Here is a 12,803-nt window from a genome sequence, read left to right on the forward strand (position 1 = left end):
ATTGGGAATTTCTCCCTGATTTCCCACCTCATTCCACAGTTTGGGAATTTCATCCCAATATCCCACTGAAATCTCCCCGATTTCTCACCTCGTTCCCTAAATTGGGAATTTCCCACCTCATTCCCCAAACTGGGAATTTCTCCCCGGTTTCCCACCTGACTCTCCCCATTCCCAACAGTGATGTCCCTCTTTACCCCGCCCCTCCTCCTCTGAAATCCCGACCCCAATTCCATTCCAGCCTCTCCCCGAACGATTTCTCCCTAAACCTTCCCCTAAAAACCCCACAAACCCCCACAAATTCCCCCTAGAAACCTCACAAATTCCCCCCACAAATTTCCCCTAGAAACCTCCATAAAATCCCCACAAATTCCCTCTAAAAACCCCACAAACCCCCACAAATTCCCCCAAGAAACCCCACAAATTCCCCCCACAAACTTCCCCTGGAAACCCCACAAATTCCCACAAATTCCCCCCACAAATTTCCCCTAGAAACCTCCATAAAATCCCCACAAATTCCCACAAATTTCCCCCAGGAACCCCACAAATTTCCCTTAGAAGCCCCCATTAAACCCCCACAGATTCCCCCTCCAAAACCCCACAAACTCCCCCTCCAAACCCCACACAGAAAATCGGAAATCCTTTATTTACAAACCTCCGCGCCGCCTCCGAGCCTCGGAGCTCCTGCAACTCCTCAGCGCCCTCCTCCTCCATCTCCGAGCACCTCTGGGCGCTCCTTGGAGCTTCTCCACGGCTTGGAGCTCGCTCTCCTCTCCCTCTGGAGCTCCACCGGGCGCTCCTTGGAGCTCCTCCGCGGCTCGGAGCCCGCTCTCCTCTCCCTCTGGAGCTCCACCAGCCACAGCTCCGTGTGCTCCTTGGAGCTCCTCCGCAGCTCAGAACCTGCTCTCCTCTCCCTCCGCAGCTCCACCGGGTGCTCCTTGGAGCTCCTCCATGGCTTGGGGCCTGCTCTCCTTTCCCTCTGGAGCTCCTTTGGGCGCTCCTTGGAGCTCCTCCATGGCTTGGAACTCGCTCTCCTCTCTCTCTGGAGCTCTGCAAGCTACAGCTCTGCTGGCTCCTTGGAGCTGCTCCATGGCTCGGAGTCCCCTCTCCTCTCCCTCTGGAGCTCCATTGGGCGCTCCTTGGAGCTCCTCCGTGGCTCAAAGTCCCCTCTCCTCTCCCTCTGCAGCTCCACCAGCCACAGCTCCGCTGGCTCCTTGGAGCTCCTCCACAGCTTGGAGTCCCCTCTCCTCTCCTCTCCCTCTGGAGCTCCACCGGGCGCTCCTTGGAGCTCCTCCGTGGCTCAAAGTCCCCTCTTCTCTCCCTCTGGAGCTCCACCAGCCACAGCTCCATGTGCTCCTTGGAGCTCCTCCATGGCTCAGAGTCCCCTGTCCTCTTTTCCCTCTGCAGCTCCACCAGCCACATCTCCGTTGGTTCCTTGGAGCTCCTCCACAGCTCGGAGTCTCCTCTCCCTCTGGAGCTCCACCGGGCCCTCCTTGGAGCTCCTCCATGGCTTGGAACTCGCTCTCCTCTCTCTCTGGAGCTCTGCAAGCTACAGCTCCGCCGGCTCCTTGGAGCTCCTCCGTGGCTCAAAGTCCCCTCTTCTCTCCCTATGGAGCTCCACCAGCCACAGCTCCATGTGCTCCTTGGAGCTCCACCGTGGCTCAGAGTCCCCTGTCCTCTTTTCCCTCTGGAGCTCCACCAGCCACAGCTCTGCTGGCTCCTTAGAGATCCTCCACAGCTCGGAGTCCCCTCTCCTCTCCCTCTGGAGCTCCACTGGGCACTCCTTGGAGCTCCTCCGTGGCTCGGAGTCCCCTCTCCTCTCCCTCTGCAGCTCCACCAGCCACAGCTCCGTGTGCTCCTTGGAGCTCCTCCGTGGCTCAGAGTCCCCTCTCCTCTCCCTCTGGAGCTCCACTGGGCACTCCTTGGAGCTCCTCCGTGGCTTGGAGTCCCCTGTCCTCTTTTCCCTCTGGAGCTCCACCAGCCGCAGCCGCAGGGCGAAATCCTTTATTTACAAACCTCCGCGCCGCCTCCGAGCCTCGGAGCTCCTCCAGCTCCTCAGCGCCCCGCGGCGTCCCCGAGCAGCTGCGGGCGCTCCTTGGAGCTCCTGCGCGGCTCGGAGCCCGCTCTCCTCTCCCTCTGCAGCTCGGCCAGGCGCAGCCGCAGGCGCTGCTCGCGGCGTTTCCCGGCCTGGAGCTGCCTCTGGGCCTTGTCCAGCGCGTCCAGCGCGGCCTCGGCGCGGCGCTTCCAGAGCAGCGCGCTGCCCACCTGGTAGCTGTGCTCGCTCTGGATGTAGGAGCCGGCGCGCGGCGGCAGCCGCAGCATGAACAGCGACGGCGACGGCGGTGCCGGGGGTCCCGCGGGGCTCGGCGGGGCTCCCTCGGGCAGGGCCGGCGTGCTCGTGGCCACCTCGTCGCCTGTGGCCACCAGCAGGGTCTCTGGGATGGAGCCCGAGGGGCCGGGCAGGGCCGGGACCCCGCCGTGGTCGCCGGCCGGCGGCGGGCCGGGGTCCTTGGAGTCCCGCGGGAAGCAGGAGACGTCCGAGGGCAGCGGCGAGGGCGCCGGGGGAGGGAGGGGGTTCCGTCTGTGGGGAGAGGGACGGGGGAGAGGGTCAGCCCGGAGAGACCCCCAAAACGCCCCCGGGGAGACCCCAAAACACCCGCGGAGAGAGCCCCAAAATGCCCCCACAGGGACCCCCAGAAAATACCCTCGAAGAGACCCCCACAGAGACCCCCAAAACACCCCCAGAGACACCCCCAAAACGCCTCTGGAGAGATCCCCAAAACACCCCCATAGAGACCCCCAAAACACCCCCAGAGACACCCCCAAAACGCCTCTGGAGAGATCCTCAAAACACCCCCACAGAGACCCCCAAAACACCCCCAGAGACACCCCCAAAACGCCTCTGGAGAGATCCCCAAAACACCCCCATAGAGACCCCCAAAACGCCTCTGGAGAGATCCCCAAAACACCCCCACAGAGACCCCCAGAGAGACCCCCAAAACACCCCCACAGAGACCCCCAAAACACCCCCAGAGAGACCCAAAAATACCCTCGAAGAGACCCCCACAGAGACCCCCAAAACACCCCCGCAGAGACCCCCAAAACACCCCCACAGAGACCCCCAAAACACCCCCGCAGAGACCCCCAAAACACCCCCGGAGAGACCCAAAAATACCCTCGAAGAGACCCCCACAGAGACCCCCAAAACACCCCCGGAGAGACCCCGAGACCCCCAAAACACTCCCAGAGAGACCCCCAGAGAGACCCCTAAAATATCTCTTTAGAGACCCCCAAAACACCCCCAAAGAGACCCCCAAAATGCTCCCAGAGAGACCCCCAAAACCCCCACAGAGACCCCCCAAAACGCCCCCGCAGGGACCCCCAAACACCCCCGGAGCTTTCTGAGGGTCCCGGGGTGGGAGGGGTCAGGGGGAACTGGGGGGTCCTGGGGAGAGCTTGGTGAGGAGTGGGGGGGTCCAGCAGGGATTTGGGGGGTCCAGCGGAGATTTGGGGGGTCCAGCAGAGATTTGGGGGGGTCCAGCGGGGATTTGGGGGGTCCAGGAGAGATTGGGGGGGTCCAGCAGGGATTTGGGGGGTCTAGCGGGGATTTGGGGGGTCCAGCAGGGATTTGGGGGGGTCCAGCGGGGATTTGGGGGTCCAGGAGAGATTGGGGGGGTCCAGCAGGGATTTGGGGGGATCCAGTGGGCATTTGGGGGGGGGTCCAGCAGGGATTTGGGGGGTCCAGTGGGGATTTGGGGGGGTCCAGCGGGGATTTGGGGGGTCCAGTGGGGATTTGGGGGGTCCACCAGGAATTTGGGGGGATCCAGTGGGGATTTGGGGGGGCTCCAGCAGGGATTTGGGGGGGTCCAGCGGGGATTTGGGGGGTCCAGGAGAGATTGGGGGGGTCCAGCGGGGATTTGGGGGTCCAGGAGAGATTGGGGGGGTCCAGCGGGGATTTGGGGGGTCCAGCAGGGATTTGGGGGGTCCAGCAGGATTTGGGGGGGTTCCAGTGGGGATCTGGGGGGTCCAGCAGGGATTTGGGGGGGTCCAGCAGGGATTTGGGGGGTCCAGCGGGGATTTGGGGGATCCAGCGGGGATTTGGGGGGTCCAGTGGGGATTTGGGGGGTCCAGCAGGGATTTGGGGGGGTCCAGCGGGGATTTGGGGGGTCCAGTGGGGATTTGGGGGGGGTCCAGCGGGGATTTGGGGGGTCCAGGAGAGATTGGGGGGGTCCAGAGGGGATTTGGGGGGTCCAGCAGGGATTTGGGGGGGGTCCAGCAGGATTTGGGGGGGTTCCAGTGGGGATCTGGGGGGTCCAGCAGGGATTTGGGGGGGTCCAGTGGGGATTTGGGGGGTCCAGTGGGGATTTGGGGGGGTCCAGCAGGGATTTGGGGGGGTCCAGCAGGGATTTGGGGGGGTCCAGCGGGGATTTGGGGGGGGTCCAGCAGGGATTTGGGGGGTCCAGCGGGGATTTGGGGGTCCAGTGGGGATTTGGGAGGGTCCAGCAGGGATTTGGGGGGGGGCAGCAGGGATTTGGGGGGGTTCAGCGGGATTTGGGGGGGTCCAGCAGGGATTTGGGGGGTCCAGTGGGGATTTGGGGGGTCCAGCAGGGATTTGGGGGGTCCAGTGGGGATTTGGGGGGTCCAGCAGGGATTTGGGGGGTCCAGCGGGGATTTGGGGGGGGTCCAGCAGGGATTTGGGGGGTCCAGTGGGGATTTGGGGGGGTCCAGCGGGGATTTGGGAGGGTCCAGCGGGGATTTGGGGGGGGTCCAGCAGGGATTTGGGGGGGTCCAGCGGTGATTCGGGGGGTCCAGCAGGGATTTGGGGGGGGTCCAGCACAGATTTTGGGGGTCCAGAGGGGATTTGGGTGGGGGGTCCCATCCAGAGCGAGAACAAAGCGGGGAGCCCCGTTCCCCTGGGAGCCCCCAAAAGCCCCCCAGGACCACCCAGAAGTGGGGGGGAGGTCGAGGCAATTTGGGGGGGTCCAGGAGAAAATGGGGGGGGGGGGGGGGGGTCCGGGGAAATTGGGGGGGTCCCGGGGTGGGGGGGGGGTCCGGGAAAAGGGGGGGGTCCAGGAGTGGGGGGGGGGTGTCCGAGGGAAATGGGGGTCAGGGAGTGGGGGGGGGGGTCTGGGAAAATGGGGGTTTGGGAAAATTGGGGGGGTCCCAGGGGTGGGAGGGGGGTCCAGGGGAAAATGGGGGTCTGGGGGAAATGGGGGGGTCCAGGAAATGGGGGGGTCTGGGGGAAATGGGGAGGTCCAGGGGAAATGGGGTGGTCCAGGAAATGGGGGTCTGGGGGAAATGGGGGGGTCCCAGGGGTGGGAGGGGGGTCAGGGAAATTGGGGGGTCAAGGGGAAAATGGGGGTCTGGGGGAAATGGGGGGGTCCCAGGGGTGGGAGGGGGGTCTGGGGGAAATGGGGGGGGTCCAGGGAAAAATGGGGGATCCGGGGGTCCCGCCAGGGAAGGGGGAAGGCTCCGGCCGTACTGGGATGAACTGGGGAGCCCCGAGCCCCCCCAAACCTCCCCGCCACCCCCCAATCCGAGCCCCCCCAAACCCCCCCAGCCCCCCCCCAAATCCGAGCCCCCCCAAAACCCCCAGCCCCCCCCAATCCGAGCCCCCCCGGCCCCCCGCTCACCTCCACCTGCGGGCGCCCCGCGGCGCTTTCGGGCGTCACCGGCCGGGGGGGGCCTGGGCCGGGGGGGCCGGGGGGGGCCGGGGGCGAACACGGTGGGGACGGCTCCTTCCTTCAGGCGGTGGTAGCCACTGCGGGGGACAGCGGTCAGGGCACCCCGAAACCGGGGCGCCCCAAAAACGGGGCACCCCAAAAACGGGGCACCCCGAAACTGGGGCTCCCCAAAACCGGGGGGCCAAAACCGGGGGGCCAAAACCGGGGCACCCCAAAACCGGGGGGGCCAAAACCGGGGCACCCCAAAAACGGGGCTCCCCAAAAATGGGGCACCCCAAAACCGGGGGGGCCAAAACCGGGGCACCCCAAAAACGGGGCACCCCGAAACCGGGGCTCCCCGAAACCGGGGGGGCCAAAACCGGGGGGCCAAAACCGGGGGGCACCCCAAAACCGGGGCACCCCAAAAACGGGGCTCCCCAAAAATGGGGCACCCCAAAACCGGGGGGGCCAAAACCGGGGCACCCCAAAAACGGGGCACCCCGAAACCGGGGCACCCCAAAACCGGGGCTCCCCGAAACCGGGGCACCCCAAAACCGGGGGGGCCAAAACCAGGGGGGAAAGACCCTGAAACCAGGGCACCCCAAAAACGAGGGAACCCAGAACCAGGGGGAGACCCCAAAACCGGGGCTCCCCGAAACCGGGGCACCCCAAAACCGGGGGGGCCAAAACCGGGGGGGGGAGACCCCGAAACCGGGGCACCCCAAAAATGGGGGAAACCAAAACCCGGGAGAGACCCTGAAAACGGGGAACCCAAACCCAGGGAGGAACCCCCCAAAACCGGGAGCACCCCGAAACCGAGGGCACCCCAAAATCGGGGAGAGCCAAAACTGGGGGGGGAGACCCTGAAACCGGGGCACCCCAAAAACGGGGGAACCCAAAACCGGGGGGAGACCCCAAAACCCTGGGGGGAGCCAAAACGAGGAGAACCCCCCAAAACTGGGGACACCCCGAAACTGAGGGGAACCCCAACACCTGGGGGAACCCAAAACCGGGGGGACCCCAAAACCGGGGAGAGCCAAAACTGGGGGGGGAGACCCTGAAACCGGGGCACCCCAAAAACGGGGGAACCCAAAACCGGGGGGAGACCCCAAAACCCTGGGGACACCCCAAAACCCTGGGGGGAGACCCCGAAACAGGGGGGAGCCAAAACTGGGGGAACCCAAAACCGGGGGGAGACCCCAAAACCGGGGGAACCCAAAACCGGGGGGAGACCCCAAAACCCTGGGGGGAGCCAAAACCAGGAGAACCCCCCAAAACTGGGGACACCCCGAAACTGAGGGGAACCCCAACACCTGGGGGAACCCAAAACCGGGGGGAACCCCAAAGCAGGGGGTACCTGGAATACCTGGAGATCCTGGAATACCTGGGGGGACCCCAAAACCTGGAGGGCGCCTGGAATACCTGGGCGGTCCCTCACCTGCAGCACCCCAACCTCACCTGCAGACCCCCAGGCTCACCTGCAGCCCCCCAATCTCACCTGCAGCCCCCCAATCTCACCTGCAGCACCCCAATCTCACCTGCAGCACCCCAAACTCACCTGCAGCACCCCAATCTCACCTGCAGCCCCCCAGGCTCACCTGCAGCACCCCAAACTCACTTGCAGCCCCCCAGGCTCACCTGCAGCACCCCAATCTCACCTGCAGCCCCCCAAACTCACCTGCAGCTCCCCAAACTCACCTGTAGCCCCCCAGGCTCACCTGCAGCTCCCCAAACTCACCTGTAGCCCCCCAGGCTCACCTGGAGCCTCCAGGATCACCTGGATCCCCTGGCTCACCTGTGCCAACCCCCAGCCCCACCTGCATCCCCCCACTCACCTGCAGCACTTCCAGAAAACACCTGGAGCCCCAGGCCCACCTGTAACCTCTGCACACACCTGGATGAACTGCACACACCTGGATCCCTGTGACACACCTGGGTCCTCTAGACACACCTGAATCCCCTGGACACACCTGGATCCCCCCACACACCTGGATCCCAAGGCTCACCTGTATGCCCTAGATACACCTGTATGCCCTAGACACACCTGTATGCCCTGGACACACCTGTATGAACTGCACACACCTGTAGCTCCAGGCTCACCTGTAGTGCCTGGACACACCTGGATCCCCCCACACACCTGTATGCCCTGGACACACCTGTATGACCTGGACACACCTGTATGACCTGGACACACCTGTATGATCTGCACACACCTGTAGCTCCAGGCTCACCTGCAGCCCACCCCAGCCCCACATGCAGCCTTTGCAACACACCTGCATGCTCACCTGTACTGCCAGGACACACCTGTACACACCTGTACACACCTGTACGCACACCTGTACGTACACCTTCAATCACCTGCATACACCTGTACACACCTGTATACACCTGCAAACACCTGTACTCACACCTGCACACACCTATACAAACCTGTACTCACCTGTACACACCTGAACACGCCTGTACGCACACCTGTACGTACACCTGTACACACCTGCACACACCTGAGCACACCTGAGCACTCACCTGTAGCCCACGAGCTCGAAGCAGGAGCGCTCGAAGTGCTGCGAGCAGAAGTAGATGTATTTGGAGCTCACCTGCACACACCTGTACACACACCTGAGCACACCTGAGCACACACCTGTAGCCCACGAGCTCGAAGCAGGAGCGCTCGAAGTGCTGCGAGCAGAAGTAGATGTATTTGGAGCTCACCTGCACACACCTGTACACACACCTGCACACACCTGAGCACACACCTGCACACACCTGTACACACACCTGAGCACACCTGCACTCACCTGTAGCCCACGAGCTCGAAGCAGGAGCGCTCGAAGTGCTGCGAGAAGTAGATGTATTTGGAGCTCACCTGTACACACCTGCACACACCTGCACACACCTGTACACACCTGTACACACCTGCACACACCTGTACACACCTGTACACACCTGAGCACTCACCTGTAGCCCACGAGCTCGAAGCAGGAGCGCTCGAAGTGCTGCGAGCAGAAGTAGATGTATTTGGAGCTCACCTGCACTCACCTGTACACACACCTGCACACACCTGTACACACACCTGAGCACACCTGAGCACTGACCTGTAGCCCACGAGCTCGAAGCAGGAGCGCTCGAAGTGCTGCGAGCAGAAGTAGATGTATTTGGAGCTGGGGTCCCAGCGCCCGCCCCCCGCCGGGTCCTGCCGCCGGCTGTTCTCCAGCCACTGCGCCCGGCGCGGGTCGTCCCGCCGCGGCAGCCTGGGGACACCGGGGACATCAGTGGGGACATTGGGGGACACTGAGGGGACACTGGGGACACTGGGGACACTGGGGACACTGGGGACACGGGGACATTGTACGGGGACATCAGGGACTGCGCCCAGCGCGGGTCGTCCCGCCGCGGCAGCCTGGGGACACCGGGGACATCAGCGGGGACATTGGGGGACACTGAGGGGACATTGGGGACATCGGGGACACTGGGGACATTGAGGGGAGATTGGGACATTAGGGACCTTGGGGACACTGGGGACATTGGGACACTGGGGGCACTGAGGGGACATTGGGGACATCGGGGACTGTGCCTGGCGTGTGTCGTCCCGCCGCGACAGCCTGGGGACAGCAGGGGACATTGGGACATTGGGGACACTGAGGGGACACTGAGGGGACAGTGGGATATGGGACACTGGGGACACCAGGGACACTGAGGGGACACTGAGGGGACAGTGGGATATGGGACACTGGGGACACCAGGGACACTGAGGGGACATCAGGAACACTGGGGACACTGAGGGGACATTGGGGACATCGGGGACTGCGCCCGGCGCGGGTCGTCCCACCGTGGCAGCCTGGGGACACCGCAGACATTGGGGACACTGGGGACACTGAGGGGACATGGTGACATTGTATGGGGACATCGGGGACCGCGCCCGGCGCGGGTCGTCCCACCGCGGCAGCCTGCAGACACCGGGGACATCAGTGGGGACATTGGGGAACACTGAGGGGACATTGGGGACATGGGGATATTGTATGGGGACACCGGGGACACTGGGGGACATTTGGGACACTGGGGACACTGGGGACACTGAGGACATCAGGGATTGCGCCCGGCACGGGTCGTCCCGCCGCGGCAGCCTGGGGACAGCAGGGGACATTGGGGACACTGAGGGGACACTGGGGACACTGAGGGGACACCGGGGACATTGGGGACACTGAGGGGACACTGGGGACACTGAGGGGACACTGAGGGGACACTGAGGGGACACCGGGGACATTGGGGACACTGAGGGGACACTGGGGACACTGAGGGGACACTGAGGGGACACTGAGGGGACATTGGGGACACTGAGGGGACACTGGGGACACTGAGGGGACACTGAGGGGACACCGGGGACATTGGGGACACTGAGGGGACACTGAGGGGACATTGGGGACACTGAGGGGACACTGGGGACACTGAGGGGACACGGGGACATTGTATGGGGACATCGGGGACTGCGCCCAGCGCGGGTCGTCCCGCCGCGGCAGCCTGGGGACAGCAGGGGACACCGGGGACACTGAGGGGACACTGGGGACATTGGGGGACACTGGGGACACTGAGGGGACACTGGGGACACTGAGGGGACACTGGGGACACTGGGGACACTGAGGGGACACTGGGGACACGGGGACATTGTACGGGGACATCAGGGACTGCGCCCAGCGCGGGTCGTCCCGCCGCGGCAGCCTGGGGACACCGGGGACATTGGGGGACATTGGGGACACTGGGGACACTGGGGACATGGGGACATTGGGGGACACTGGGGGACACTGGGGACACGGGGACATTGTATGGGGACATTGTATGGGGACATTGTACGGGGACATTGGGGACTGCGCCCGGCGCGGGTCGTCCTGCCACGGCAGCCTGGGGACACTGGGGACATTGGGGGACACTGAGGGGACACTGGGGACATTGGGGACATGGAGACACTGAGGGGACACTGGGGACATTGGGGACATTGGGGACATGGAGACACTGAGGGGACACTGGGGACATTGGGGACACTGGGGACATGGGGACATTGTATGGGGACAGGGACACTGAGGGGACCTTGGGGACACTGAGGGGACATTGGGATGTGGGACATTGGGATATGGGACATTGGGATATGAGACACTGGGGACACGGGGACACTGGGGACATTGAGGGGACATCGGGGACACTGGGGACACTGAGGGGAAATTGGGATATGGGACATTGGGACACTGAGGGGACATTGGGGACATCAGGGACTGCGCCTGGCGCGGGTCGTCCCGCCGCGGCAGCCTGGGGACACCAGGGGACATTGGGGGACATTGGGGACACTGAGGGGACAGTGGGATATGGGACACTGGGGACATTGGGGACACTGAGGGGACAGTGGGATATGGGACACTGGGGACACGGGGACACTGGGGACATTGAGGGGACATCAACGGGGACACTGAGGACACTGGGACATTGGGGACACTGACGGGACACTGAGGGGACATTGGGGACATTGAGGGGACACTGAGGGGACATTGAGGGGACATTGGGGACACTGAGGGGACATTGAGGACTGTGCCCGCCAGGGGTCATCCCGCCATGGAGCCTGGGGACACGGGGACATCAACGGGGACACTGGGGACACTGAGGGGACATTGGGGACATCGTATGGGGACACTGGGACATTGGGGACATCGGGGACGGCGCCCGCCAGGAGTCATCCCACTGTGGCAGACTGGGGACAGCAATGGGGACATTGGGGACAGGGACATGGGGACAGGGCCACACACGGCATGAGGGGACACCAGAGGGCGGGGACACGGGGGGACAGGGGAGGGACACAGGATGGGTGACACAGGGGACACAGGGGACACAGGGGACACAGGAGATGGGTGACAGAGGTGGCAGAGGTCACAAAGGTGACACAGATCACACAGGTGACAGAGGTGGCACAGGTGAGGGGGGACACACCTGGGACAGTCCATTGCTGTGAGGGGGGGGACACTGGGACAGTCCATTGCTGTGAGGGGGGGGACACTGGGACAGCCCATTGCTGTGAGGGGGGGGGACACTGGGACAGCCCATTGCTGTGAGGGGGGGACACACACCTGGGACAGCCCATTGCTGTTCGGGGGGGGACACTGGGACAGTCCATTGCTGTTGGGGGGGGACACTGGGACAGTCCATTGCTGTGAGGGGGGGACACTGGGACAGTCCATTGCTGTGAGGGGGGGACACTGGGACAGCCCATTGCTGTGAGGGGGGGGGACACTGGGACAGCCCATTGCTGTGAGGGGGGGGACACTGGGACAGCCCATTGCTGTTGGGGGGGCACACTGGGATAGCCCATTGCTGTGAGGGGGGGGGACACTGGGACAGCCCATTGCTGTTGGGGGGGCACACTGGGATAGCCGTTGCTAAGAGGGGGTGACACCGGTGACGGGGGGGGGGGGTCACGGTTGCCGGGGGGGCTCAGGGGGATGGGGGGGTCCCTCCCTCTCCCGGGGGTCCCTCACCGGTGGAAGGAGATGCCTCTGCCGCGCGTGTCGCGGGTGTCGCGGGTGCAGCAGCCGGCGGCGGAGCAGTGCCGGGGCATCTGCGGGTAGGGCCGTGTCACGGCGCTCCCCGGATCCCCGGGAACACCCCCAAACCCCCGCGGCTTCCCGCCCAAACCGCCCCGGGCCCTCCGCCCTCAGCCCCGGCCCTGCCTCCCCCACCCCCTCACGCAGGGCCTGCCCCGCTCCGCGGCCTGACATCCCCCCGCATGCCTCCCCGTGTCCCCTGCCGTGCCGGGCCGCCCCTTCCGCCCGCTTTTTGCCCGTTTCTGCCCCTTTTCCCCCCGTTTTTCGCCCCTTCCCGCCCGGGCCCGGCCCCACCTCGGCGCTCCCATCCCGCCGCCGCCGCGGCCGCCCCGGAACTCTCGCGAGAGCTCGCGGAACCCGCGAGAACGGCACCCGCCCCCCCACCCCGACGCGCGACTCATTTGCATTCCGCGCTGTGATTGGTCGGAGAAGCCGCGCCCCAGCCTCATTAGCTATGCAGGCCACGCCCCTCTCCGCGGGCGCTCCGCGCCCCCTCCCGACGGCTTTTGGGGGATTTTGGTGGAATTTTGGGGGATTTGGGGGGTTTTGGGGGGATTTCACA

The 12,803-nt window shown here is 64.6% G+C and overlaps 1 protein-coding gene across 1 annotated transcript; it reads right to left on the reverse strand.

Annotated features, from left to right (window-relative positions):
• Window positions 1–624: 624 nt before the first annotated feature.
• Window positions 625–12,586, reverse strand: LOC128802192 (THAP domain-containing protein 7-like). Its single transcript, XM_053968439.1, is given in 6 exon segments — window positions 625–2,578; window positions 5,631–5,664; window positions 5,667–5,758; window positions 8,756–8,911; window positions 12,176–12,255; window positions 12,536–12,586. Coding segments are annotated over 5 exon segments (888 nt in total). The 5' UTR covers window positions 12,536–12,586; the 3' UTR covers window positions 625–2,052.
• Between the last annotated feature and the right edge of the window lie 217 nt (window positions 12,587–12,803).

The sequence above is a fragment of the Vidua chalybeata genome, chromosome 34, assembly GCF_026979565.1.
Source record: "Vidua chalybeata isolate OUT-0048 chromosome 34, bVidCha1 merged haplotype, whole genome shotgun sequence".
Lineage (NCBI taxonomy): Eukaryota > Metazoa > Chordata > Aves > Passeriformes > Viduidae > Vidua > Vidua chalybeata.